Source organism: Gnatocerus cornutus, unplaced genomic scaffold (assembly GCF_029298725.1).
Source record: "Gnatocerus cornutus isolate USDA-ARS CGAHR unplaced genomic scaffold, icGnaCorn1.1 ctg00000023.1, whole genome shotgun sequence".
NCBI lineage: Eukaryota > Metazoa > Arthropoda > Insecta > Coleoptera > Tenebrionidae > Gnatocerus > Gnatocerus cornutus.
The window spans coordinates 1,699,503-1,727,496 of NW_028275375.1; the positions used below are offsets into that span (position 1 = coordinate 1,699,503).

The 27,994-nt window shown below is 32.1% G+C and overlaps 2 protein-coding genes across 3 annotated transcripts in view; one reads left to right on the forward strand and one right to left on the reverse strand.

Annotated features, from left to right (window-relative positions):
* LOC148166291 (uncharacterized) overlaps positions 1–20,507 on the forward strand; it is a 130,421-nt gene extending 109,914 nt beyond the window's left edge. Inside the window, exons 5-16 of one of the 2 annotated variants that reach the window (XM_088048596.1) lie at positions 6,394–6,537; positions 6,908–6,979; positions 11,527–11,598; positions 11,845–11,913; positions 12,072–12,215; positions 12,496–12,636; positions 12,690–12,755; positions 15,573–15,716; positions 15,768–15,839; positions 15,894–16,180; positions 16,235–16,606; positions 18,717–20,507. In XM_088048596.1, coding sequence (XP_087904722.1) covers positions 6,394–6,537; positions 6,908–6,979; positions 11,527–11,598; positions 11,845–11,913; positions 12,072–12,215; positions 12,496–12,636; positions 12,690–12,755; positions 15,573–15,716; positions 15,768–15,839; positions 15,894–16,180; positions 16,235–16,606; positions 18,717–20,287 — 3,154 coding nt within the window. In that variant the 3' untranslated portion in view covers positions 20,288–20,507. The remainder of the gene's footprint in view (positions 1–6,393; positions 6,538–6,907; positions 6,980–11,526; positions 11,599–11,844; positions 11,914–12,071; positions 12,216–12,495; positions 12,637–12,689; positions 12,756–15,572; positions 15,717–15,767; positions 15,840–15,893; positions 16,181–16,234; positions 16,607–18,716) is intronic. The other variant, XM_088048597.1, reaches the window with a different exon arrangement.
* LOC148166293 (uncharacterized) lies at positions 20,464–27,993 on the reverse strand. The gene is made up of 3 exons (XM_088048599.1): positions 27,746–27,993; positions 27,219–27,337; positions 20,464–27,173 (listed from the first exon to the last, which is right to left on the reverse strand). Exons 1-3 carry the CDS (start codon positions 27,774–27,776, stop codon positions 26,958–26,960), a joined length of 366 nt encoding a protein of 121 aa, XP_087904725.1. The 5' UTR covers positions 27,777–27,993; the 3' UTR covers positions 20,464–26,957.
* Position 27,994: the final 1 nt, after the last annotated feature.

A 27,994-nucleotide genomic window follows, 5' to 3' on the forward strand; every position in this document is an offset into this window, starting at 1 on the left:
TGCATGTTTCCGCAGCTGCGACTGTATAAAAGCTCTTAACTAAATTGGAAACAGTTTATCTTCCATGTCAAAGCTAAACTAAGTTGTTCAGATAAGAAATTAAATGTTGGATCGTTATAAAAATGATTTAAAGAGGGTGTCAATTGACTTTTAGTGGGTCAAAAGTCAAATGAAAGGTGAAATGTTTACTTCCTCTATAATCGATTTGTGGTGAAATCCGTTGAGTCAGCCACACAATAAGAATAAATAATGTAATTCCTAATCTGAATCAATAAGCAGACACCCCTCTTCCGAGGACAGATAAAATATTCTTTCCTGTAGGAAGTGTTTGTTGGTTTTAGTACCGTTTGTCTTTCGTATTCCTTTGGCCCATCGGCCCGATCCTGATTTATTACGGATTTACCTCACACTCGTACGAAAACTTACTGAATACGCAGATTTAATATTTCGAAGTTGAAAACATAGTCAGATTAAGTTTTATGGAAAAAAAGACCGTTTTCTGATCGCTTTTCCGACTTGATGGCGACATTTATCAAAGATTGATATCGCTACTTGGAATTTAGGCAAAATTAATTCCTGGCGAAGCAGTGGAGTACTTACGTTCGAAAACTGATCTTAAATGAGGGAAGAGTTTTTTTTACAAATTTTGACTTTGTAGATTAAAATTATTTCTAAAAATAAAAATTTGTAAGTCCCACAATTTAAACTCTACGGCAATAAAATCTATTATTAGAACTATAGTTAACAACTTCACTAAGTTAGAACGATTTAAAACAAAAGAAGCAATTTTTAGAAAATTTTGACTTGATAGAGAAACTAAAAATTTCAAATTTTCTTAAATAAAAATTTGTAGTTCCGGCAATTTCAGCTATACGATAATAAAATTTGGGGAGTTTATTACCAGAACTATGATTATCAACTCCACCAAATGAGACCGTTTTAAAACAAAAGAAGCAATTTTTAGAAATTGTTTACTAACAGAGAAACTAAAAGTTTCAAATTTTCACAAATAAAAATTTGTAATTCCAACATTTTTAATTGTATGGCAATAAGATTTGGGGAGTTTATTATTTGAACTATGTTAATCAATTCCACCAAATTAGAACGTTCTAAAACAAAAAAAGCAATTTTTAGAAATTTTTAACTTATAGAGAAACTAAAAGTTCCAAATTTTCTCAAATAAAAATTTGTAATTCCGGCAATTTTAACTTTACAACATTAAAATTTGGGGAGTTTTTCACTAAAACTATTATAATCAACTCCACCAAATTAGAACGATCTAAAACAAAAGATGCAATTTTTAAAAATTTTGACTTCATAGAGAAACTAAAAATCTCTCATTTTCGCAAATAAAAATTTGTAATTCCGGCAATTTTAACTTTACAACAATAAAATTTGGGGAGTTTTTTACTAAAACTATGATTATCAACCCCACCAAATTAGAGAGATTTAAAACAAAAGATACAATTTTTAGAAATTTTGACTTGATAGAGAAACTAAAAGTCTCTAATTTTCGTAAATAAAAATTTGTAATTCCGACAATTTTAATTGCATTGCAGTGAAATTTCGGGAGTTTATTATTAGAACTATGATTATCAACTACACTAAATTGGAAAGATCTAAAACAAAAGAAACAATTTTTAGAAAATTTTGACTTGATAGAGAAACTAAAAATTTCAAATTTTCTTAAATAAAAATTTGTAGTTCCGGCAATTTCAGCTATACGACAATAAAATTTGGGGAGTTTATTACTAGAACTATGATTATCAACTCCAAAAAATGAGACCGTTTTAAAACAAAAGAAGCAATTTTTAGAAATTTTAACTTGATAGAGAAACTAAAAATCTCTAATTTTCACAAATAAAAATTTGTAATTCCAACAATTTTAATTGTATGGCAATAAAATTTAGGAAGTTTATTATTTGAACTATGTTTATCAATTCCACCAAATTAGAACGTTCTAAAACAAAAAAGCAATTTTTAGACATTTTTTACTTATAGAGAAACTAAAAGTTTCAAATTTTCACAAATAGAAATTTGTAATTCCGGCAATTTTAACTTTACAGCAATAAAATTTGGGGAGTTTTTTACTAAAACTATGATTATTAACTCCACCAAATTAGAACGATCTAAAACAAAAGATGCAATTTTTAGAAATTTTGACTTGATAGAGAAACTAAAAGTCTCTAATTTTTGTAAATAAAAATTTGTAATTCCGACAATTTTAATTGCATGGCAGTGAAATTTCGGGAGTTTATTATTAGAACTATGATTATCAACTACACTAAATTGGAAAGATCTAAAACAAAAGAAACAATTTTTAGAAAATTTTGACTTGATAGAGAAACTAAAAATTTCAAATTTTCTTAAATAAAAATTTGTAGTTCCGGCAATTTCAGCTATACGACAATAAAATTTGGGGAGTTTATTACTAGAACTATGATTATTAACTCCACCAAATGAGACCATTTTAAAACAAAAGAAGCAATTTTTAGAAATTTTAACTTGATGGAGAAACTAAAAATCTCTAATTTTCGTAAATAAAAATTTGTAATTCCAACAATTTTAATTGTATGGCAATAAAATTTAGGAACTTTATTATTTGAACTATGTTTATCAATTCCACCAAATTAGAACGTTCTAAAACAAAAAAAGCAATTTTTAGAAATTTTTTACTTATAGAGAAACTAAAAGTTTCAAATTTTGACAAATAAAAATTTGTAATTCCGGCAATTTTAACTTTACAACAATAAAATTTGGGGAGTTTTTTACTAAAGCTATGATTATCAACCCCACCAAATAAGAAAGATCTAAAACAAAAGATGCAATTTTTAAAAATTTTGACTTGATAGAGAAACTAAAAATCTCTCATTTTCGCAAATAAAAATTTGTAATTCCGGCAATTTTAACTTTACAACAATAAAATTTGGGGAGTTTTTTACTAAAACTATGATTATCAACTCCACCATATTAGAACGATCTAAAACAAAAGAAGCAATTTTTAGAAATTTTGACTTGAGAGAGAAACTAAAAGTCTCTAATTTTCGTAAATAAAAATTTGTAATTCCGATAATTTTAATTGCATGGCAGTGAAATTTTGGGACTTCATTATTTGAACTATTTTTATCAATTCCACCAAATTAGAACGTTCTAAAACAAAAAAAGCAATTTGTAAAAATTTTGACTTGAAAAAGAAACTAAAGATTTCTAATTTTCATAAACAAAAATTTGTAATTCCGACAATTTTAACTCTACCGCAATAAAATTTAGGGAGTTTATAATTTGAACTATGATTATCAACTCCACAAAGTTAGAACTATCTAAAACAAAAGAAACAATTTTTAGAAATTTTTAACTTATAGAGAAACTAAAAGGTTCAAATTTTGACAAATAAAAATTTGTAATTCCGACAATTTTAATTGTATGGCAATAAAAATTGGGGAGTTTATTATACAAACTATGTTTATTAATTCCTTCAAATTAGAACGTTCTAAAACAAAAAAAGCAATTTGTAAAAATTTTGACTTGAAAAAGAAACTAAAGATTTCTAATTTTCATAAACAAAAATTTGTAATTCCGACAATTTTAACTCTACCGCAATAAAATTTGGGGAGTTTATTATTAGAACTATGATTATCAACTCCACCAAATGTGAACGTTCTAAAACAAAAGAAGGAATTTTTATAAATTTTGACTTGAGAGAGAAACTAAAAATCTCTCATTTTCGTAAATAAAAATCAGTAATTCCGACAGTTTTAATTGTATGGCAATGAAATTTCGGGAGTTTATTACGAGAACTATATTTATTAACTACACCAAATTTTAACATTCTAAAACAAAAGAAGCAATTTTTAGAAATTTTGACTTGATAGAGAAATTGAAAGTCTCTAATTTTCGTAAATAAAAATTTGTAATTCCAACAATTTTAATTGTATGGCAATTAAAATTTGGGGAGTTTATTATTTGAACTATGTTTATCAATTTCACCAAATTAGAACGTTCTAAAACAAAAAAAGCAATTTTTAGAAATTTTTTACTTATAAAGAAACTAAAAGTTTCAAATTTTCACAAATAAAAATTTGTAATTCCGGCAATTTTAACTTTACAGCAATAAAATTTGTGGAGTTTATTACTACAATTGTGATTATTAACTCCATCAAATTAGACCGTTTTAAAACAAAAGAAGCAATTTTTAGAAATTTTAACTTGATAGAGAAACTAAAAATCTCTAATTTTCGTAAATAAAAATTTGTAATTCCAACAATTTCAATTGTATGGCAATAAAATTTGGGAAGTTTATTATTTGAACTATGTTTATCAATTCCACCAAATTAGAACGTTCTAAAACAAAAAAAAGCAATTTTTAGAAATTTTGACTTGATAGAGGTTTTCTAAACATTTCTAATTGTCATAAACAAAAATTTGTAATTCCGACAATTTTAACTCTACCGCAATAAAATTTGGGGAGTTTATAATTTGAACTATGATTATCAACTCCACAAAGTTAGAACTATCTAAAACAAAAGAAACAATTTTTAGAAATTTTTAACTTATAGAGAAACTATAAGTTTCAAATTTTGACAAATAAAAATTTGTAATTCCGACAATTTTAGTTGTATGGCAATGAAATTTGGGGAGTTAATTATTTGAACTATGATTATCAACTTCACTAAACTAGAACATTCTAAAACAAAGGAAACAATTTTTAGAAATTTTAACTTGATGGAAACTAAAAAAATCTCTAATTTTCGTAAATAAAAATTTGTAATTCCGACAGTTTTAATTGTATGGCAATGAAATTTCGGGAGTTTATTACTAGAACTATGGTTATTAATTTCACCAAATTTTAACCTCCTAAAACAAAAGAAGCAATTTTTGGAAATTTTAACTTGAGAGAAAAACTCAAAATCTCTCATTTTCAACAATTAAATTTTGTTAAATTTTTACTCTCTAACAATTAGATTTTCATTTTTACCCTGAAACAACTAACAGACCCACATTTCAACTTGTTACCAATTTTCTCGCTCTTTCAAAAACGAATTTCATTTCACAGAACGCCCAACTACCAAACATGGTCAACTCGGCTTCTCCGTAATGAAATACCTTTCTCGGCTTATTAACCACACAACCATTTCCACATACTTTACGAAGATCAAGATAACATTAAATAAAAACATAATTAAGATAGTTTCGATTTAAATCATGTAAGTGAACAGCAATAAAAAAACAGCCTTCAATTTATGCTTGATTAAAATTAACCCATGATTCGATCATCAGCAAGTTTTTTCAGTTATAAACGAGCGCGATTTTATGTTCGCTGCAACATTTATGTATCTCCAATTTGTGTTTAATGTCTGATAATTGAGATTAACTGGATACTACCAAGTCGTTTAATTTGCATGGAGGTGATAACACCAGGATGCAGATAAATTCGATGGAAAACTGAATACTCTCATTTGTTATGTGGTCAAAACTTGCAGAAAAACTCGAGATATTGATCTCGCGACACTACAATGCCGTATCAATGAAAGGGAAGTTATTAGAAAAGTTTCTTTGGAAAATTCTCCCTTTCTTTATCACCTTCGAGATATTGAAACTTTAGTCAGACGTGACTCGTCAAAATCAAATTTATTCAATTTCCGTACAGAGGCGGCATTGTTTTGGAGTAATGGCGCTATCAAGGCGGCAAGAAGCGTCGGATTTAATTGTTATGGGACACACGCGGGTATTTTGTTTATGGGGAGTTTAAGGAAGTTCCGGCGCACAAATTGCGTTTCTTAAAAATCAGTTTTCGGGGGTTTTTCATGATAGAACCGTGCGGATCGAACCGAGGGCACCTTATGTGAAAATTTTTTTTACGCAATTTCAACGAAATTTTCGTGTTTTGAGCCCTATAAAGTTCATATTTTTCGAAGCAAATTCTCTCTAACATTTTCCCTGGTCATTTTAATAATTAATTACTGTATATATTGAAGATATTTCATTCAGGAGTGAAAAGCGTCCGCTCTCTCGTATCACCTCATCCTCATTAAGCGCCTGAAATACAAACCGCTCGAACATCTCTCCTACGTTGTAACGTTATTTAACTCTGCGTCGGAATTCGCAATATACGACATTAGGAACAATAGTCTCCTGCTATCATTGCCTGTACAAAGTGATAAAACTGCCGCATAATTTTCATAATAAACAGTTACAGCCAATTACAAGCCGGTCCCGTTTTCTTGGTGCGGCTTTTAATGCGCTGTATCTTCAATTTATCATCATTCATTTCGTTCCTGATCACCCATGACATATCACTGAAAATGACTGATGGATAAATTGCTCGGAAATTGGAAATTCCGCTTGTTTTCCTGTGAAAATCATTGATGATGTAGTTGGATATTGTTGGGTTAGGCATCTGGGCAATAACGAAATCTGGAAACTGGATGGAAGCACTTTCCAGCAGGTTCCTTCACTGCGCAGCTTGCGTCTGGACGGCAACCGTCTGCGCGGTGTTCCTTCGGAGGCACTGACCGCTCTCCCACACCTTGAGGTCCTGTGAGTACCAGGACCAACACTCTAAAGGACACGCCGGTGCTCCAGAAGCCACGCGAATTTTTTGTTGTCAAGAAGAAGAAATTGATTCGGTGGCTGCTGGAGCATAAAGAGCTGAATCGACGACCACTAATACCACTCACCTGTAACGCTATTTACAATATACTTTACGACACTTTACACTTATTTATGCGCTAATAAAACTAATAAACACTCTCATTAACACGTCATTAACTGTTTTGTAGTATAAATAAACGTTCGGATTACCATTAAAACGATTATTTGACACAATTGGAGATAATTGGCATTCGAAAATTACATTTTAGCGAAAAACTGTTTTATCGATACACGTTTTAAACGCTTTGTTTTGCAGGAATATTGGAAATAATTTGATCAACACTCTCCCGAACGCCGCCTTCCCGCCTCTGGATAAACTCGTTGTTTTGTGAGTATTTCCTCTATTTGCTCGGTTTATTTCCATCCGAATTCAAAATCGAACTTGGCTGAATTGCGGAGAGAGCTTTAAGTATTATGACTTTCACAGTTATTCGCGCTTTATTTTTTATTGAGCTGTAAACTTCAACATTAGGATAAGAGGTCGTGAGGTTTAACGATGAAAATTGGACGATTATTTTCAGTGAAAATCAAATTTTATTCGGAGAGTTATGCAACCAAATATACTTTTAATTACGCAGCGGTGATCGCGATACAGTCGCGCACGAAAATTTGTGCTTGTGCTGTGTAAATCGGCTTACTGGCCTCAATACTCGGTACCTTTTATGTCAAAATGGGCAAATGTCAATTTCTTAGGCGGCAATGATGCCAATTTTGTCGTCTGTTGTCACGAAGTCTAAACCCACCCTTGGTCGCAAAACGTCACTCACAATGACAATAAAGGTTGAACTACAAAGACTGACAAAAATTTGATGTCCAAAAACTTTTGACGTTTGCGAATATTCAACAACTTCAAAGTTGACTTTTCTTGGGAATATAAAGGTCATTTATTATTTGACGGTTCCAAAATGACCGAAACTACAATCTAAACCGATTAGATTCACGTAATTCTGTAAAATCAAGTAGGCAGCGCTAATGACATCCACATCCAGTCGGCTTAGATTACAAATGTTTACTTTGACAGTTATTTCCTATTTAATGTTGGAATCTTGACAAACTTTTGAAATTTTGAGATGACAAAGTTGGCACTATTGTCCCCCATAATTTGACATTTGCCAACTCTGACATGAAAATTAATTAGTGCAATTTAAAGTTTCTTAATTTTGTCTCTTTTTTGGTAGAATTTTGACATTTGAAATAATTAATATGCAAATCCTGAGTTTTATTCTTTTTAAATTTGATATCTATACAGGTAAAATTACAAGAGTTACATTTTTTTTTTCAAAAATTTTGAAAATTTTAGTTTGGCACTAATAATAAACGGTTTTAATATTTGTCTTTTGTGTCGTAGTACTGTGTAATTTTACACAATTAATAAGCAAATGTGGACCATTAACTTCCCAAAATTTCATTTTCATAGAGTTAAAACTTCCAAAAATATAAATTTCTAAAAAAAATTTGAAAATTCTCGCTTCGTTCTAACAATGACAATTTCTTAAATTTGTCTCTTTTGTGGTAAAATTTTGACATTTGAAATAATTAATAAGCAATTCAAGACTTTTAACATTCTCATATCTTTTTGATATCCTAGAGGTAAAATTACAAGAGTACACATTTTTCCAAACATTTTGAAAATTCATGTTGTCTCAAGGACAACAATTTCTAAAACGGGTGTCTTTTGTCGTAGAATTTTAACATTTGGCACAGTAAACAAGCACATTAAGACAATTGATGTCCTAAAGTTTCATTTCTTTAGAGTTAAAAGTACCAGAGATATACATTTTTAGAAAATTTTGAAAATTCTGTCTTCGTCTTAAAAATATATTTTTTAAAATTTTTCTCTTTTATGGTAAAATTTTGTCATTTAGAATAATTAATAAGCAATTCAAGACCTTTAATACTCTCAATTTTGATATCCATAGAGGTAAAATTACAAGAGATACACATTTTTCCAAACATTTTGAAAATTCAAGTTGTTTCAAGGATAAAAATTTCTAAAACGTGTCTTTTTTCGTAGAAATTTAACATTTGGCAAAATAAACGAACACATTAAGACAATTAATGTCCTAAAGTTTTATTTCTATAGAGTTAAAAGTACCTGAGATATAAATTTTTAGAAAATTTTGAAAATTCTGACTTCGTCCTAAAATTATATTTTTTTAAATTTGTCTCTTTTGTGGTAGACTTTTGACATTTAGAATAATTAATAAGCAAATGCAGACCTTTAACCTTCTTAGTTTGAAATCCATCGAGCTAAAATTACAAGAGTTACATTTTTTTTCAAAAATTTTGAAAATTTTAGTTTGCTCTAATAATGAACGGTTCTAACATTTGTCTCTTTTGTCGTAAAACTGTGTAATTTGGCACAATTAATAAGCGAATGTGGACCATTAACATCCCAAAATTTTATTTCCATAGAGTAAAAACTACCTGAGATATAATTTTTTACAAAATTTTGAAAATTCTAGCTTTGTCCTAACAATGAATTTTTTTTTAAATTTCTCTTTTGTGGAAGAATTTTGACAAATAATAATTAATAAGCAAATGCAGACCTTTAACCTTCTTAGTTTGAAATTTCTAGAGGTAAAATTACAAGTTACAATTTTTTTTCAAAAATTTTGAAAATTTTAGTTTGTTCTAATAATGAACGGCTCTAACATTAGTCTCTTTTGTCGTATAACTGTGTAATTTGACACAATTAATAAGCAAATGTAGACTATTAACTTCCCAAAATTTCATTTCCATAGAGTTAAAACTACCTGAGATATAAATTTTTACAAAATTTTGAAAATTCTAGCTTCGTCCTAGCAATGAAAAATTTTCAAATTTATCTCTTTTGTGGTAGAATTTTGACTTTTAGGATAATTAACAAGTAAATGCAGACCTTTAGCCTTCTCAAGTTTAATATCCTTAGAGGTAAAAGGTTGGCACTATTGTTCCCCGATAATTTGACATTTGCCGACTTTGACTTGAAAATTAATTAGGCACCCCTTAAAAAAAGCTCCAAATGGGGTGAAATTTCCCTCAGGTGCGACTGTTGCTCAAAAAGAAATCGAATTTTGACACATTACAATGACAAAACTTTCACGATCGTCTTTTGTACCCCAAAACCCAATTTACACACCACCATTGCAACAGGAACGAATTACACGATGAGATTTGTGACCTTGAGCAAATATTTGCAACCTAAACCGACTGCAAACTAAACGCGCGGGGGTTGACCAATCACGAGCGTGCTTTCTCCCGGGAAATTTAAAACTGAACAAACAAACCTTAGTAATATAGCCATTTCTTGACAAAAATTTGTTTTTTCTGTGCAGGTTGATTTTATGCAGCCGGATTTACACCAACCAATTTTTGAAATTGACAGTATTGTGGTTTATATTTAGGTATATTTGACCAATTATGTTGGTAGAACGTGATTAAATCGTCCAATGAGGGCACAGTCCTGAAAGAAAAATGTAATTTTTCTATACAGTTAAAACTACTAGAGATATAAATTTTTAAAAAAATTTGAAAATTCTGGCTTCGTTCTAAAAATACATATATATTTTTTTAAATTTGTCTTTTTTATGGTAGAATTTTGCCATTTGGAATAATTAATAAGCAAGTTCAGACCTTTAACTTTCTCAAATTTGACATTCATAGAGGTAAAATTACAAGAGTTACAAATTTTTACAAAAATTTTGAAAATTGAAGTTTTGTCTCAAGGATAAAAATTTCTAAAATTTGTGTCTTTAGTCGTAGATTTTTGACATTTGGCATAATAAACGAGCACATAAAGACAATTAATGTCCAAAAGTTTTATTTCTATAAAGTTAAAACTACCAGAGATATACATTTTTAGAAAATTTAGAAAATTTTGGCTTCGTTCTAAAAATATATTTTTTTTAAATTTGTCTTGTTTGAGAATTTTGATATTTAGTATAATTAATAAACAAATTCTGACTTATAACCTTCTCAAGTTTGATATCCATAGAGGTAAAATTACAAGAGTTACAAATTTTTATAAAAATTTTAAAAATTTAGGTTTTGTCTCAAGGATAAACATTTCTAAAATTTGTGTCTTTTGTCGTAGAATTTTGAAATTTGGCATAATAAACGAGCACCTTCAGACAATTAATGTCCTAAAGTTTCATTTCTATAAAGTTAAAACTACCAAAAATATAGATTTTTAGAAAATATTGAAAATTCTTGCTTCGTTCTAACAATGAAAATTTCTTAAATTTGTGATAGAATTTTGACATTTGGAATAATTAATAAGCAAATGCAGTCATTTAACCTTCTCAAATTTAATATCCATAGAGGTAAAATTACAAGAGATTTTTACAAAATTTTTGAAATTGACAGCATTGTGGTTTCTGTTTAGGTATATTTGACCAGAACTAAATTATGTTGGTAGAACGTGATTAAATCGTCCAATGAGGGCACAGTCCTGAAAGAAAAATGTAATTTTGGGCGGAACTTTGTCAGCGCTCTGTATAATTCGCAGCGAACACGACACTCGCTTTTTTATTTTAACCAATCTCGAATTTAATTTCCTTCTAAATTACAATTGCCGACGAGCTCCGTATTGCCTATAAATCTGTTATCCTCCGTTCGGAACGCAATTCGTAATACAGATAAAATTGAGGAATGTTTTTATTAACACCAAGCCGACAGATTGGCTAAATATAAATTAGCAAAGAGCATAATTTATAGAAGCCGCCACTATAAATTCCGTATTTATAATTGGAGTTCAAAGGAACGGAATAGCGAAAATAAATATCGGATTTAAAAAAATGGCCATCGCAAGAGATTTTTTCAAATCTACTATATTTACTTTCCGGCGATAAATCTGTTGACTTGAGTTGTAATTAAAATTGAGTCGTTTTCCAGGCTGATGAAACGCAACCAGATCAGTGAGGTGGCAGAAGAGGCTTTTGCCAACTTGACATCTTTGAAAGTCTTGTAAGTATCAGCGTGTAGGCAAATCAATAGCGGCGTAATCTCGTTATAAAGCTTCCCACCGGCACAAGAACGCTTTATCATCCCATTTAATAAAGGCCACTCAAAGGGAAGTGTAACTCGTTTACAGACACCACCTTTTTATTGTACTTGTAATAAGGATTTATATTTCCACGTTGCCATTTTAATTACGGTGAAGTTGTCCATATGGCACGTGCAGGTTAACTTAATTAGAAAATTTGCTTCCAGGGAGCTCGACGACAATTTCCTAACCCAGATACCTACAGCAGTCACGAAGCTCGCCAAACTGCAAGAATTGTAAGTTTCTTTTTCTAATCTCGTCGCCGTGTGGCGTTGAATCTGATTGGAATCGAGTGAAAAGCAATCAGATTAATTAACTCGCTGCAAGGGCCACGGGAGTGCGAGATCCGCCGAATTCAAAGGGCCGCCTCTAGTTGAACTTGTAATTGTTGCAGATCGATATCTGGTAATCGTATCAAGTATATCCATGGGGGATTACTTCAGAAGACGCCAGCTCTAGCTCTCCTGGAGCTAAAAGGAAATCCTCTGACGGGAGTGGACGCCCACGCTTTCTCTTTCCTGCCGCGACTCCGAAAGCTGCAAGTATTATATGTTACCTCATGTGCATACATTTCGCTTCGGATTAAAATCCACAAGCTTGTCTGCTTTTACGACTCGAAATTCAATTTCAAAAAGTGTCCTCCGGATTTTATGGACTTTGCTACTTTAAGGAAGTTGTAAAGTCTTCAGGCATTAGAGTGTCGTAAAATCATATCATATCGCAAGTGGTAATTGGCGGGCGACGCTTTTACTATTTTCACTTGAAGATGTTTCTTTGCTGTACGCAGCGATTTGATTTATTTCGTCCTTTGTTGGCAGGATTCTGTCCGAAGCCCGGGAGTTGTCGACGTTCCCCAACTTGAACGGCACAACGGCCTTAGAAATCCTGAGGTTGGATAGGGCAGGGATTTCCTCCGTTCCTTCGTCTTTGTGTACGACTTGTCCCAGACTTAAAAGCTTGTCAGTTTATCAGCCTCGTTTCAGACCATTTATTAATGATCGTTTGTTGGCAGGGACCTCAAATCGAACAAGATGAAGACGATTCCCGACCTCAACAACTGCAGGGAAATGAGAGTGTTGTGAGTAGGCTTCAATCATTTTTAATTTTATTTTAAGATTTCACTCATTCTTTTGACTTGAAATTGGAGACTTAAAATTTTAAAAAATTAATAAGCAATCTACTGGTCTTTAAAATTTCATGTTGATGGCGTTAAAATCACCAAAGATATATTTTTTTCAAAAATTTAAATTTTTGGTTCGTCCTAATAATCAAAGTTCCAAACATTTGTGGTGTGTAAATGTGGTTACAATTAATAAGCAAATCAAGACCAATAAATCGCCTCAAATTTAATTTCCATTGAAGTAAAATGACAAGAGGTACAATTTTTTTGAAAATTTTGAAAATTTTTGCTTGCCACTAATAATATGAACGCTTCTAACATTTTTTTTTTGTCGCAGAATTGTGCAATTAATAAGCAAATGTAGACCATTAACTCACTTTTATTTCCATAGAGTTAACACTACCAGAGATATACATTTTTAGAAAATTTTGAAAATTCTGGCTTTGTACTAAAAATAAAAATTTCTGAAATTTGACTCTTTTGTGGTAGAATTTTGACATTTCAAATAATTAATAAGCAAATACAGACTTTTAACTTTCTCAAATTTAACAGTCATAGAGGTACAATTACAAGAGTTACAAATTTTTACCAAAATTTTGAAAATTCAAGTTTTATCTCAAGGATAAAAATTTCTAAAATTGGTGTCTTGTGTCATAGATTTTGGACATTTGGCATAATAAACCAGCACATTTAGAGAATTATTGTCTTAAAGTTTCATTTCTATACAGTTAAAACTACTAGAGATATAAATTTTTTTAAAAATTTGAAAATTCTGGCTTCATTCTAAAAATATATATTTTTTTAAATTTGTTTTTTTATGGCAGAATTTTGACATTTGGAATAATTAATAACCAAATGCAGACCTTTATCCTTCTTAAATTTTATATCTATATAGCTAAAATTACAAGAGTTACGAATTTTTACAAAAATTTTGAAAATTTATGTTTTGTCTCCAAAATAATAATATAATAATCTCTAAAATTTGTGTCTTTTGTGGTAGATTTTTTGACATTTGGCATATTAAACGAGCGTCTTAAGACAATTAATGTCCCAAAGTTTCATTTTTATAAAGTTAAAACTACCAGAGATATACATTTTTAGAAAATTTTGAAAATTCTGGCTTCGTACCTATTAAAAATAAAAATTTGTGAAACTTGTCTCTTTTGTGGTAGAATTTTGACACTTAGAATAATTAATAGGTAAATGCAGACCTTTAACTTTCTCAAATTTTATATCCATAGAGGTAAAATTACAAGAGTTACGAATTTTTAAAAAAATTTCGAAAATTCAAGTTTTATCTCAAGGATAAAAATTTCTAAAATTTGTGTCTTGTGTCATAGATTTTGGACATTTGGCATATTAAACCAGCACATTTAGGGAATTATTGTCTTAAAGTTTCATTTCTATACAGTTAAAACTACTAGAGATATAAATTTTTAAAAAAATTTGAAAATTCTTGGCTTCGTTCTAAAAATATATATTTTTTTAAATTTGTTTTTTTTTATGATAGAATTTTGACATTTGGAATAATTAATAAGCAAATGCAGACCTTTAACCTTCTTAAATTTTATATCTATATAGCTAAAATTACAAGAGTTACGAATTTTTACAAAAATTTTGAAAATTTATGTTTTGTCTCCAAAATAATAATATAATAATCTCTAAAATTTGTGTCTTTTGTCGTAGATTTTTTGACATTTGGCATATTAAACGAGCGTCTTAAGACAATTAATGTCCCAAAGTTTCATTTTTATAAAGTTAAAACTACCAGAGATATACATTTTTAGAAAATTTTGAAAATTCTGGCTTCGTACCTATTAAAAATAAAAATTTGTGAAACTTGTCTCTTTTGTGGTAGAATTTTGACACTTTAAATTATTGACATTTGGCATAATGAACGAGCACATTAAGGCAATTAATGCCCTAAAGTTTCGTTTCTATAGAGTTAAAACTACCAGAGATATAAATTTTTAGGAAATTTTGAAAATTCTTACTCTTCGTTCTAAAAATATATTTTTGTTAAATTTGTCTCTTTTACAGTAGAATTTTGACATTTGGAATAATTAATAAGCAAATGCAGACCTTTAACTTTCTCAATTTTCATATCCATAGAGGTAAAATTACAAGAATTACAATTTTTTTTTAATTTTAGCTTGGCTCTAATAATTAACGTTTTTAACATTTGTCTCTTTTGACGAAGAACTGTGTAATTTGACACAATTAATAAACAAATTTAGGCCATAAGTCTCCAATAATTTCATGTCTGTAGCGTTAAAACTGTCAGATATAATTTTTTAAATTTTTTTTGAAAATTCTTACTTCGATCTAACAATGAAAATTTCTTAAATTTGTCTCTTTTGTGGTAGAATTTTGACATATAAAATAATTAATAAGCAAATACAGACCTTTAACCTTCTCAAATTTGATATCCATAGAGGTAAAATTACAAGATTAACAAATTTTTTCACAAATTTTGAAAATTTTAGCATGGCTCTAAAAATAAATGCTTTTAACATTTGTTTCTTTTGTCGTAGAGCTGTGTAATTTTGCACAATAAATAAATAAATGTAGACAATTAACTTCCCAAAATTTCATTTCCATGGAGTTAAAACTACCAAAGATATAAATTTTTATAAAATTTTTAAAAATCTTGCTTCGTTCTAACAATGAAAATTTCTTAAATTTGTCTCGTTTGTGGTAGAATTTTCGCAGATTTTTCCGAAAATTTTTGATTTCTCTCACTTCGGCATTTTATTAAAAAATTTTCTCCTGCAGAGACCTGGCGAGCAACCACATCCGCTCCTTGGAAAACCGCCCGTTCCGCGGCATGTACCAGATGCACGACTTGCTCCTGGCACACAACGAAATCCAGTACATCCCTCAGGACGCCTTCCACAATCTGTCCAGGCTCCAAGTTTTGTAACGCGCCCAATAATTCATTTAACATTCTCTTAATACGTGTCGTTGCAGAAACCTCGAGGATAATCAGATTTCCTTCATCCATCCGGACGCTTTTCTCCCGATTTCCAAGATCGAAGATTTGTAAGTTTATCGGGCGTCGCGTCGGGGAGAGCATCTCCAGTTTTTAATTTACAGGAATTTGGGGCAAAATGTATTCCCCCATCTGCCGTCAGCTGGTCTGGAGCGGCTGTTACACTTAAAAACTTTCAATAATCCCAACTTACGTGAATTCCCTCCGCCTGAGGAGTTCCCGAGGATCCAGACGCTGGTTTTAGCGTACGCTTATCATTGTTGCGCGTTTTTACCGCTGATCCCGTCGAATCCTCCGCCGAAAGCCAAAGATTTCATTGTGTTTCCTGATATTGAAGATATCGACATGAACATGTGGAACTCGAGTCTGAGCGACTACTGGCCATCGCAGCGTAAGCATTTCTGGATTTATTAGGATTACAGTGTGCTATATTCCCATGTTCCAGAAAATATGAGTCATAAATTCGGGAAGAAATTCGAGACAATTTGGGAGAACATACGCTCGGATTTTACCTACCCCGGGAACTTTCCTTCGTACATGGAAGAGTACGCGGAGGAAGAGGCCCTCAGGGTGGCGGCAGGTGACGGGAATCCCGGGAAGATCCAGTGTTTACCGTTACCAGGACCCTTCTTACCCTGTCAGGACTTGTTTGACTGGTGGACGTTGCGGTGCGGCGTCTGGATCGTCTTTTTATGCGCCATGTTGGGGAACGGCACCGTCGTCTTCGTGTTGATCTTTTCCCGGGGGAAAATGGACGTGCCCAGGTTCTTGGTGTGCAACCTGGCCGCCGCCGACTTCTTCATGGGCATCTATTTAGGTACATTAACACCAATTTTTCGCATTTTTCCGTTTATCTATAATATTTTTTTTTTAAATAAAACTCCTACTAAGGAAATTATTGATCCAATTGATGAGACAATGACAAATTGGTCACTGTTGCTCAATTGTTTTAACACTTGGCACAGTTAATAACCAAGTTGGAGTTAATAACCTCTACAAATTTGGTTACTGTAGCATTAAAATTACCCAAATTACAACCCTTAATAAAAAAAATGCAGTTTTTGTTTCACCCAAAAAATAAATTTTGTAAAATCGGTCCCTGTTGCTCTATTGTTTTGAAATTCGGCACAGTTAGTAACCAAGTCCAAGTTAATAACCTCCCCAAATTTGGTTACTGTGGCATTAAAATTACCCGAATTACAACCCTTAATAAAAAAATTCGCAGTTTTTGTTTTACTCAAAAAATAAATTTTTGTAAAATCGGTCGCTGTTGTTCTATTGTTTTGAAATTTGGCACAATTAATATCTAAGTCAAAGTTTATAACCTCCCTAAATTTGGTTACTATGGCATTTAAATTACGCGAGTTACAACCCTTAATAAAAAACTTTGCTGTTTTTGTTTCAGCCAAAAAAAATTTTTTTCTGAAATCGGTCACTGTTTTTCTATTGTTTTGAAATTTAGCACAGTTAGTAACCAAGTCCAAGTTAATAACCTCCCCAAATTTGGTTACTGTGGCATTAAAATTATCTGAATTACAACCCTTAATAAAAAAAAATTGCAGTTTTTGTTTTACTCAAAAAATAAATTTTTGTAAAATCGGTCGCTCTTGTTCTATTGTTTTGAAATTTACCACAGTTAATAATCAAGTTATAGGTAATAATGTCCTCAAATTTTGTTACAATGGCATTAAAATTCCCAGAGTTACAACCCTTAATAAACAAAATTTGTGATAGTTTTCTGTTCATCCAAAATATGTTTTTGTAAAAACGGTCGCTGTTGCTCTATTGTTTTGAAATTTGGCACAGTTGATAACCAAGTCTAAGTTAATAACCTCCCTGTGGCGTTAAAATTACACGGGTTGCAACCCTTAGTAAAAAAATTCGCAATTTTTGTTTCTCCCAAAAAATTGATTTTTGTAAAATTGGTCACTATTGCTCTATTGTTTTGAAATTTGGCACAGTTAATAACTAAATTACAGTTAATAACCTCACCAAATTTGGTTACTGTGGCATTCAAATTACTCGAGTTACAACCCTTATAAAAAATTTTTGCTGTTTTTGTTTCACCCAAAAAATGAGATTTTGCTCTATTGTTTTGAAATTTGGCACAGTTAGTAACCAAGTCCAAGTTAATAACCTCTCAAAATTTGGTAACTGTGGCATTAAAATTACCCGAGTTACAACCTTTAATAAAAAATTTTGCATTTTTTTGTTTCGCCCAAAAATAACTTTTTGTAAAATCGGTTGGTGTTTCTCTATTGTTTTGACATTTGTCGCAGTTAGTAACTAAGTCCAAGGTTATAACCTCCCAATATTTGGTAATTGTGGCGTTAAAATTACCCGAGTTACAACCCTTAATAAAAAAAATTGCTGTTTTTGTTTCACCCAAAAAATAAAATTTTGTTAAATTTGTCGCTGTTGCTCTATTGTTTTGAAATTTGGCACAGATAGTAACCAAGTCCAAGTTAATAACCTCTTAAGATTTGGTAGCTGTGGCATTAAAGTTACCCGAGTTACAACCCTTAATAAAAAATTTTGCTGTTTTTGTTTTACCTAAAAAATAAAATTTTGTTAAATTGGTCGCTGTTTCTCTATTGTTTTCGAATTTGGCACAGTTGGTTACCAGGTCCAAGTTAATAGCCTCCCCAAATTTGGTTACTGTGGCATTAAAATTACCCGAGTTACAACAAATTAATTAATAATTAATTTATAAAAAAAATATTGGCACTTTTAGGCTCATTCAAAAAAAAAAAATTTTTAAACCGTCGCTTGTGTCCTATAATTTTGAAATTTGGCACGATTAGTAACCAAGGCTAAATCAGTACCCTCCCAAAATTTGGTTACTGTACCATTAAAATTATTAGAGTTACAACCTTTCAAAGTTTGTTTGTAAAATCTTAATAAAAAATTCCATGTTCAACCTCCAGGTTTCTTGGCCGTGGTGGACGCCTCCACCCTCGGCGAGTTCCGCATGTACGCCATCCCCTGGCAGATGTCCGCCGGTTGCCAACTCTCCGGCTTCTTAGGCGTGTTGAGCTCCGAACTGTCCGTCTACACCCTCGCGGTGATCACTCTGGAGCGCAACTACGCCATCACCCACGCCATGCACTTGAACAAGCGCCTGTCTTTGAAGCACGCCGGCTACATCATGATCTGCGGCTGGAGCTTCGCCATCGTCATGGGTCTCCTTCCTCTCTTCAGCGTGTCGGACTACCGCAAGTTCGCCGTTTGCCTTCCTTTCGAAACCAAAGATGCCGCGAGTTTAACCTACGTGGTCTTCTTGATGTTCATCAACGGCGTGGCGTTCCTCATCCTCATGGGCTGCTACTTGAAGATGTACTGCGCGATCCGCGGGTCGCAAGCGTGGAATTCCAACGACTCCCGCATCGCGAAGAGAATGGCTTTGTTGGTTTTCACGGACTTTTTGTGTTGGTCGCCGATCGCGTTCTTCTCCTTAACCGCAGCTTTCGGTCTTCAGTTAATTTCGCTGGAGCAAGCCAAAGTGTTCACTGTGTTCGTTCTACCTCTGAATTCGTGCTGCAACCCGTTTTTATACGCGATCTTGACGAAGCAGTTCAAGAAGGACTGCGTGATGATCTGCAAGGCCATCGAAGAGAGTCGCGTGACGCGGGGAATTGGCCGCTGCAGACACAGTTCGAACTTTAGCAACCGACAGACACCGGCGAATACTAACAGTTTAGCCGACCGGTCGTCGCGCGAGAACCAAAACCACCACGTCCCGACCTGCACGTGCAATGTTAAGCTTCTGGGAGAAAGAAGCGCGCCGCCGCAGCGCACCGACCGGAAGAAAGGCACTCGCGAGTGGCTCCTCAGCAAAGCGAGGTGGCTGCTCTGCGTGCGGCGACAACCCCGCCATAGGCCCCGTTCCGACCAGTACACCTACCAGATCGCCGAGATCCAACAGAAGCAGCACAAGCGAGCCTCCTCGGTGTCGTCTTCGGAGAATTTCAGCTCCTCGCGTTCGGACTCGTGGCGCCACAACCACCACTGCGGCATCCCTCTGCGCCTCTTAGACCCCAAACGCCGCGCGTCCTCTTGGCTGGTCACCCGCAAGACCTCCCAGGACTCGAACTTGTCGAGCTCGCGGAACGACTCCTCCGGCTCCGCCACGACGGCCAGCACGAGCACGTGGAGGATTTCGCGCTCGAGCGCCTCCAGCGAGCCGAACAGGATCCGCGCGAAGCCCCGGTTGACCAGGCAGAGCGCCATTCAGGACGAGGCCGATCTCCCGGGGAGTCCCGGGAGGTTGACGGTGAGGTTCCTGACGACGATCCCGTCGGCTGCGGAGACGAGCATGCAGATGGAGGACGAGCAGCCGGCGATTCTTGTGAGCCCCTCGAAGGAGCGGGAAGGGCCGCTGTACGCCATTTTGCATTCGCAGCCGGTCACTCCGGCGAGGAGGCAGTCGATCGTCACGCTGCATCCGCCAGAGACCATTTCTTCTAGTCAGCCCAGTGAAGCAGGGCCTTCCAGATAATAATAACTGCATTTAGTACCTAGGTTTACCAAAAGAGGGCGCTCTGAGTTTTGAGGGCGTGTCGCTACCAAAATACTACCTATTTTAGCTATAAATGTTTTGTATTTATTATTACTTGAATAAGACAGAATGCGTGATATGTTTAGGATAAGGCGGAAATTAATAACAATAAGTGATAATTTATAACGCAAATATATATAAATATAAAATGTTATTTACACAAAGACGTTCCATGTTAAATATAGGAAGTATGAAATTAAACTATTCCATACTGTTATTATTATTACTACATTGTTGTATACAAATCTACCTCCTAGTTTCATACAAAGACTTAATAAAATATACACTTAACTAGTATCTACTAACTGCGTTTTCCATCTAGGACATCGAAGCTCGCCTGGACAAATTATAGGTTTTGTGGTCCCGGAACAACGCGAAGAAGCACTTTTCTAATAAGCAAAACAAACGGAGAAAATGTTTATTGCGCCTATTTTTAACTCCAATTTACAAACACATTGCCACAATCAATTTAATAAATGGTTAGAGCTTTTAGAAATCTGACTCATGTCTTTGCGTCCTTGCCAAATAGTCCAGGCAAAACAGACAAATTTCAAATTCCCATCAGGCTGATTTTTTGTGTGGACGTTTATTGTTTCAAACAAAATGGCAAAAGTCCCCATTTATAGGTGTGCTGCTAAAAAAGTTACGCGGTGGTAAATGTCAAAGAAAACCACAGTCGAAACAGAACTTAGTGCCTTTTTTAACTTAACCCACGGATTTTTCTAGCAACTTATGAAATTAGTCTTCTGCTAATTCTTTTTCATGGTACTTATTTTCTTGAAGAACTTTTTCTAGTTTTTGAGTCCACAAAAGAACAGGATGTATTTTATGTATATCTTTGTTAAAATCGGCCAATTTAGACTCATTTATCTAAGATTCAGGTAAGATGAGCCTCGACAATTTCCACATACTGTTGAAAAATAAAACTTAACTTTTTCACGCAAAGTTAAAACTATAACTTTTACCACCATTAAAACAATTACTTTTCACTAGTTTATTTGAAATAAATGAAGATACAATTTTAACAGTTTTCTACCCTTTATTTTAGTCTTTATGTCTGTCTTCAGCAACAATCAGCAATAATAAAGTTGGTCATTACCAATATTTAAAATTGGTAATGCACAACATTTTTGACCATTTTGTAACTGTAAAATCCTTTAGAGTTCTTAAAAGCAAAAATGGTTTTACTTTGTGGAAATCTGCGGCGCGTTTGACTCCTAGAAGTCACACTTTTCAAATCATTCTTTTGCGTTGCGGAATAAAATGTTAAATTCTCATGGGTCTGTGAATTCTAAGGTCTTTAAAATACCCTGTTATACCTTTAGAATTTTATCATCGGTCAACGTTTTCGTACACGTGAAAATTTAGAAATTTTTAGAAATTTTCATTTTGAGGACGAACTAAAAATTGTCATCACTCAATTAAATTCCGTACTTTTGTCAAATTTTATTGTAAAACTGTGAAATTTGGTGGTTTTATTACTTTAGACTTGTTAATCTACTGCCCTAAATTTCCAAATTTTAGAGCAAGAAATAGAGTTTTTAGAAATTTCGTAAAAATTTTCATGACTTTCATTTAAATTCCGTAACTTTGTCAGATTTCATTTTAAAATTGTGCAATTTGGAAGTTTTATCACTTTAGACTTGTTAATCTACTGCTCTAAATTTCAAAATTTTATAGCAAGAAATAGAGTTTTTAGAAATTTTTATTTCGAAGACGAACTAAAAATTTTCATGACTCATTTAAATTCCGTAACTTTGTCAGATTTTATTTTAAAACTGTGAAATTTGGAGGTTTTATCACTTTAGACTTGTTAATCTACTGCTCTAAATTTCAAAATTTTAGAACAAGAAACAGAGTTTTTAGAAATTTTCATTTCGAAGACGAACTAAAAATTTTCATGACTCATTTAAATTCCGTAACTTTGTCAGATTTCATTTTAAAACTGTGCAATTTGGAGGTTTTATCACTTTAAACTTGTTAATCAACTGCTCTACATTTAAAAAGTTTAGAGCAAGAAATAGAGTTTTTAGAAATTTTTATTTTGAAGACGAATTAAAAATTTCCATGGCTTTTATTTAAATTCCGTAACTTTGTCAGATTTCATTTTAAAACTGTGCAATTTGGAAGTTTTATCACTTTAAACCTGTTAATCAACTGCTCTACATTTAAAAAGTTTAGAGCAAGAAATAGAGTTTTTAGAAATTTTTATTTTGAAGACGAATTAAAAATTTCCATGGCTTTTATTTAAATTCCGTAACTTTGTCAGATTTCATTTTAAAACTGTGAAATTTGGAGGCTTTATCGCTTTAGACTTGTTAATCTACTGCTCTAAACTTCAAAATTTTAGAGCAAGAAATAGAGTTTTTAGAAATTTTTATTTCGAAGACGAACTAAAAATTTTCATTACTTTCACTTAAATTCCGTAACTTTGTCAGATTTCATTCAAAAACTGTGAAATTTGGATATTTTATTACTATAAACTTGTTAATCTTCTGCTCCAAATTTCAAAATTTTAGAGCAAGAAATAGAGTTTTTAGAAAATTTTATTTCGACGACGAACTAAAAACTTTCATGACTTCCACTTAAATTCCGTAACTTTATCAGATTTCATTTTACAACTGTGAAATTTGGACGTTTTATCACTTTAGACTTGTTAATCTACTGCTCTAAACTTCAAAATTTTAGAGCAAGAAATAGAGTTTTTAGAAATTTTTATTTCGAAGACGAACTAAAAATGTTCATGACTTTCATTTAAATTCCGTAACTTTGTCAGATTTCATTTTAAAACTGTGCAATTTGGAGGTTTTATCACTTTAAACTTGTTAATCTACTGCTCTACATTTAAAAAGTTTAGAGCAAGAAATAGAGTTTTTAGAAATTTTTATTTTGAAGACGAATTAAAAATTTCCATGGCTTTTATTTAAATTCCATAAGTTTGTCAGATTTCATTTTAAAACTGTGAAATTTGGAGGCTTTATCGCTTTAGACTTGCTAATCTACTGCTCTAAACTTCAAAATTTTAGAGCAAGAAATAGAGTTTTTAGAAATTTTTATTTCGAAGACGAACTAAAAATTTTCATTACTTTCACTTAAATTCCGTAACTTTGTCAGATTTCATTCAAAAACTGTGAAATTTGGATATTTTATTACTATAAACTTGTTAATCTTCTGCTCCAAATTTCAAAATTTTAGAGCAAGAAACAGAGTTTTTAGAAATTTTTATTTCGAAGACGAACTAAAAATTTTCATGACTCATTTAAATTCCGTAACTTTGTCAGATTTTATTTTAAAACTGTGAAATTTGGAGGTTTTATCACTTTAAACTTGTTAATCAACTGCTCTACATTTAAAAAGTTTAGAGCAAGAAATAGAGTTTTTAGAAATTTTTATTTTGAAGACGAACTAAAAATTTCCATGGCTTTTACTTAAATTCCGTAACTTTGTCAGATTTTATTTTAAAACTGTGAAATTTGGAGGTTTTATCACTTTAGACTTGTTAATCTACTGCTCTAAATTTCAAAATTTTAGAGCAAGAAATAGAGTTTTTAGAAATTTTTATTTCGACGACGAACTAAAAACTTTCATGACTTCCACTTAAATTCCGTAACTTTATCAGATTTCATTTTACAACTGTGAAATTTGGACGTTTTATCACTTTAGACTTGTTAATCTACTGCTCTAAACTTCAAAATTTTAGAGGAAGAAATAGAGTTTTTAGAAATTTTTATTTCGAAGACGAACTAAAAATGTTCATGACTTTCATTTAAATTCCGTAACTTTGTCAGATTTCATTTTAAAACTGTGCAATTTGGAGGTTTTATCACTTTAAACTTGTTAATCAACTGCTCTACATTTAAAAAGTTTAGAGCAAGAAATAGAGTTTTTAGAAATTTTTATTTTGAAGACGAACTAAAAATTTCCATGGCTTTTACTTAAATTCCGTAACTTTGTCAGATTTTATTTTAAAACTGTGAAATTTGGAGGTTTTATCACTTTAGACTTGTTAATCTACTGCTCTAAATTTCAAAATTTTAGAGCAAGAAATAGAGTTTTTAGAAATTTTTATTTCGACGACGAACTAAAAACTTTCATGACTTCCACTTAAATTCCGTAACTTTATCAGATTTCATTTTACAACTGTGAAATTTGGACGTTTTATCACTTTAGACTTGTTAATCTACTGCTCTAAACTTCAAAATTTTAGAGGAAGAAATAGAGTTTTTAGAAATTTTTATTTCGAAGACGAACTAAAAATGTTCATGACTTTCATTTAAATTCCGTAACTTTGTCAGATTTCATTTTAAAACTGTGCAATTTGGAGGTTTTATCACTTTAAACTTGTTAATCAACTGCTCTACATTTAAAAAGTTTAGAGCAAGAAATAGAGTTTTTAGAAATTTTTATTTTGAAGACGAATTAAAAATTTCCATGGCTTTTATTTAAATTCCATAACTTTGTCAGATTTCATTTTAAAACTGTGAAATTTGGAGGCTTTATCGCTTTAGACTTGTTAATCTACTGCTCTAAACTTCAAAATTTTAGAGCAAGAAATAGAGTTTTTAGAAATTTTTATTTCGAAGACGAACTAAAAATTTTCATTACTTTCACTTAAATTCCGTAACTTTGTCAGATTTCATTCAAAAACTGTGAAATTTGGATATTTTATTACTATAAACTTGTTAATCTTCTGCTCCAAATTTCAAAATTTTAGAGCAAGAAATAGAGTTTTTAGAAAATTTTATTTCGACGACGAACTAAAAACTTTCATGACTTCCACTTAAATTCCGTAACTTTATCAGATTTCATTTTACAACTGTGAAATTTGGACGTTTTATCACTTTAGACTTGTTAATCTACTGCTCTAAACTTCAAAATTTTAGAGGAAGAAATAGAGTTTTTAGAAATTTTTATTTCGAAGACGAACTAAAAATGTTCATGACTTTCATTTAAATTCCGTAACTTTGTCAGATTTCATTTTAAAACTGTGCAATTTGGAAGTTTTATCACTTTAAACTTGTTAATCTACTGCTCTACATTTAAAAAGTTTAGAGCAAGAAATAGAGTTTTTAGAAATTTTTATTTTGAAGACGAATTAAAAATTTCCATGGCTTTTATTTAAATTCCATAAGTTTGTCAGATTTCATTTTAAAACTGTGAAATTTGGAGGCTTTATCGCTTTAGACTTGTTAATCTACTGCTCTAAACTTCAAAATTTTAGAGCAAGAAATAGAGTTTTTAGAAATTTTTATTTCGAAGACGAACTAAAAATTTTCATTACTTTCACTTAAATTCCGTAACTTTGTCAGATTTTATTCAAAAACTGTGAAATTTGGATATTTTATTACTATAAACTTGTTAATCTTCTGCTCCAAATTTCAAAATTTTAGAGCAAGAAACAGAGTTTTTAGAAATTTTTATTTCGAAGACGAACTAAAAATTTTCATGACTCATTTAAATTCCGTAACTTTGTCAGATTTTATTTTAAAACTGTGAAATTTGGAGGTTTTATCACTTTAAACTTGTTAATCAACTGCTCTACATTTAAAAAGTTTAGAGCAAGAAATAGAGTTTTTAGAAATTTTTATTTCGAAGACGAACTAAAAATTTTCATTACTTTCACTTAAATTCCGTAACTTTGTCAGATTTCATTCAAAAACTGTGAAATTTGGATATTTTATTACTATAAACTTGTTAATCTTCTGCTCCAAATTTCAAAATTTTAGAGCAAGAAATAGAGTTTTTAGAAATTTTTATTTTGATGACGAACTAGATTTTCACTTAAATTCCGTAACTTAGTCAGATTTCATTTTAAAACTGTGAAATTTGGAAGTTTTACTACTTTAGACTTACTAATTTACTGCTCTAAATTCCAAAATTTTAGAGCAAAATATTAACTTTTTAGAAATTTTTATTTCGAAGACGAACAAAAAATTTTCATGATTTTCAATTAAATTCCATAACTTTGTCAAATTTTATTCTAAAACTCTGACATTTGGAAGTTTTACTACTTTAGACTTGTTCATCTACTAAATTCCAAAATTTTAGAACAAAAAATAGTGTAGACGTGAAAGACACTTCTGTCATTTTGTGTACAAAGAATTGCTCAAATAATTCGAACTATCGTTCTAGATAAATAAATCACTATGTTATTACACTATAGACGGCAGATCTTAATATTGTTAAGTGTCAAACTTGCCTCTAAAGAGGGTGAAGGAGACTAAAATGTAACATTTTGGACATGATTAGAAACTTTAGAAACTATATCAAGTTCTTGAAGAAAATATACACAAAGTAATTCAATCTGAAGAAGATTAATTTCATACATGTTAGAAAATCTGGTAGATTAGAATTTTTCTATGTATTCTGTTATAAAAAAAGCGCCCAAAGTACTCTATTTTGAAGATGTTGTAAAAAGAGACAATTTCTTGTGTTTTTAACTTTTTTGGGGACTTTTGACAATTTGTTTAGAACAACAAAATGAATTTTTTATTTGCCTGGCGATTGTTGACAACGTCATGGCAATCAATTCCAGAACAGCGAAATTAGTGAAAGCCCGGAAACCCGCGAATAGGAACTCCTCATCCACCCCGACGCCCCCTTCACTCCCTCAAAACGACGGCCTCGACGGCAGCCGCCCCACAGACCTAGACACTGACAGAGGTACTGAGTTCTTATTAATATCGACATTATCCGTATCACTTTTACTAAGAATAACATCCCTGGATCTTTTAAACTCCTCGAACTTCTTATTAAGAAGATTCAGTTCGGACTTGGAAGTCGCGCCATCGGGAGCCGCATCGTCAATATTGTCTTCATCGACTTCCTGAAACGAAGACAGTGAGGGGAGGTGAGGGGGTGCTACCCTTACCTGTATCTCCGAGAAGGTGACTGGCTGTGTGCGGTACCTGGAGGAACCACCTCTTCTCTTCTTCGGCACGACTCTTCGGTGGAGGCGCGACATGGGTTCGGGGTAAACCGTGTCCATGGCTAAAATTAAAACGGAAATTGGGTTTGAAACAAAGAGGTTTCCCGCGAAGTTGTAATGAAAATATTTTTTGGCTGCGTACGCGCTAATTCGAAGAACTGCAATCAAGCGTTCAAAAATGATTTATTGGAAGCGTCGAGACAAAAACAAGTTTTTGGCGTCTTTGTTTACTTTCGATTTAATTAAATTGGTGCGCGCAAACATGTCAATTCGCGAGTAATAAAGGAAAAATCTACGACATATTGAACGCAGCAAGTTGCTCATCCGAAATTCTCAAACAAATGTTTACATGTTCTTATTCCATTTATTTTTAAATTGGTCAACATGGATTCTGTTTTGTCCTACTTCTCCTGTCATAATTAATATTCCGAATAATTGCAGGGACTAGGAATGGGATAAATATAACTTACATTGTGTCGGGGAGGATAATGAAGGCATCATTTAGACTAGTCACAGCACTTCAGAGTTATTAAAATTCTGTTGAACACGCACAGCTGTTTAATTTTCAGTGTTTCAGTGCCGCGATATAAAGCATTATAAGAATTTCGGCTAATTTTAAACGCGGAACGTTCACATGTACACTGAGGCGCGAGCGCTACTTTCTACCCACGTCAGTCTCAACAGAGCGCGAAATACAATCGCGAGCAAAAAATTGCTTG

Bases quoted from the DNA above. Each gene is read 5' to 3' on its own strand.
- LOC148166293 (XM_088048599.1), bottom strand. From the start codon at position 27,776: ATGATGCCTTCATTATCCTCCCCGACACAAT. The intron at 27,338-27,745 runs GTAAGTTATATT...TTTTAATTTTAG, and splicing joins ATTATCCTCCCCGACACAAT to CCATGGACACGGTTTACCCC. The intron at 27,174-27,218 runs GTAAGGGTAGCA...TCTTCGTTTCAG, and splicing joins TCACCTTCTCGGAGATACAG to GAAGTCGATGAAGACAATAT.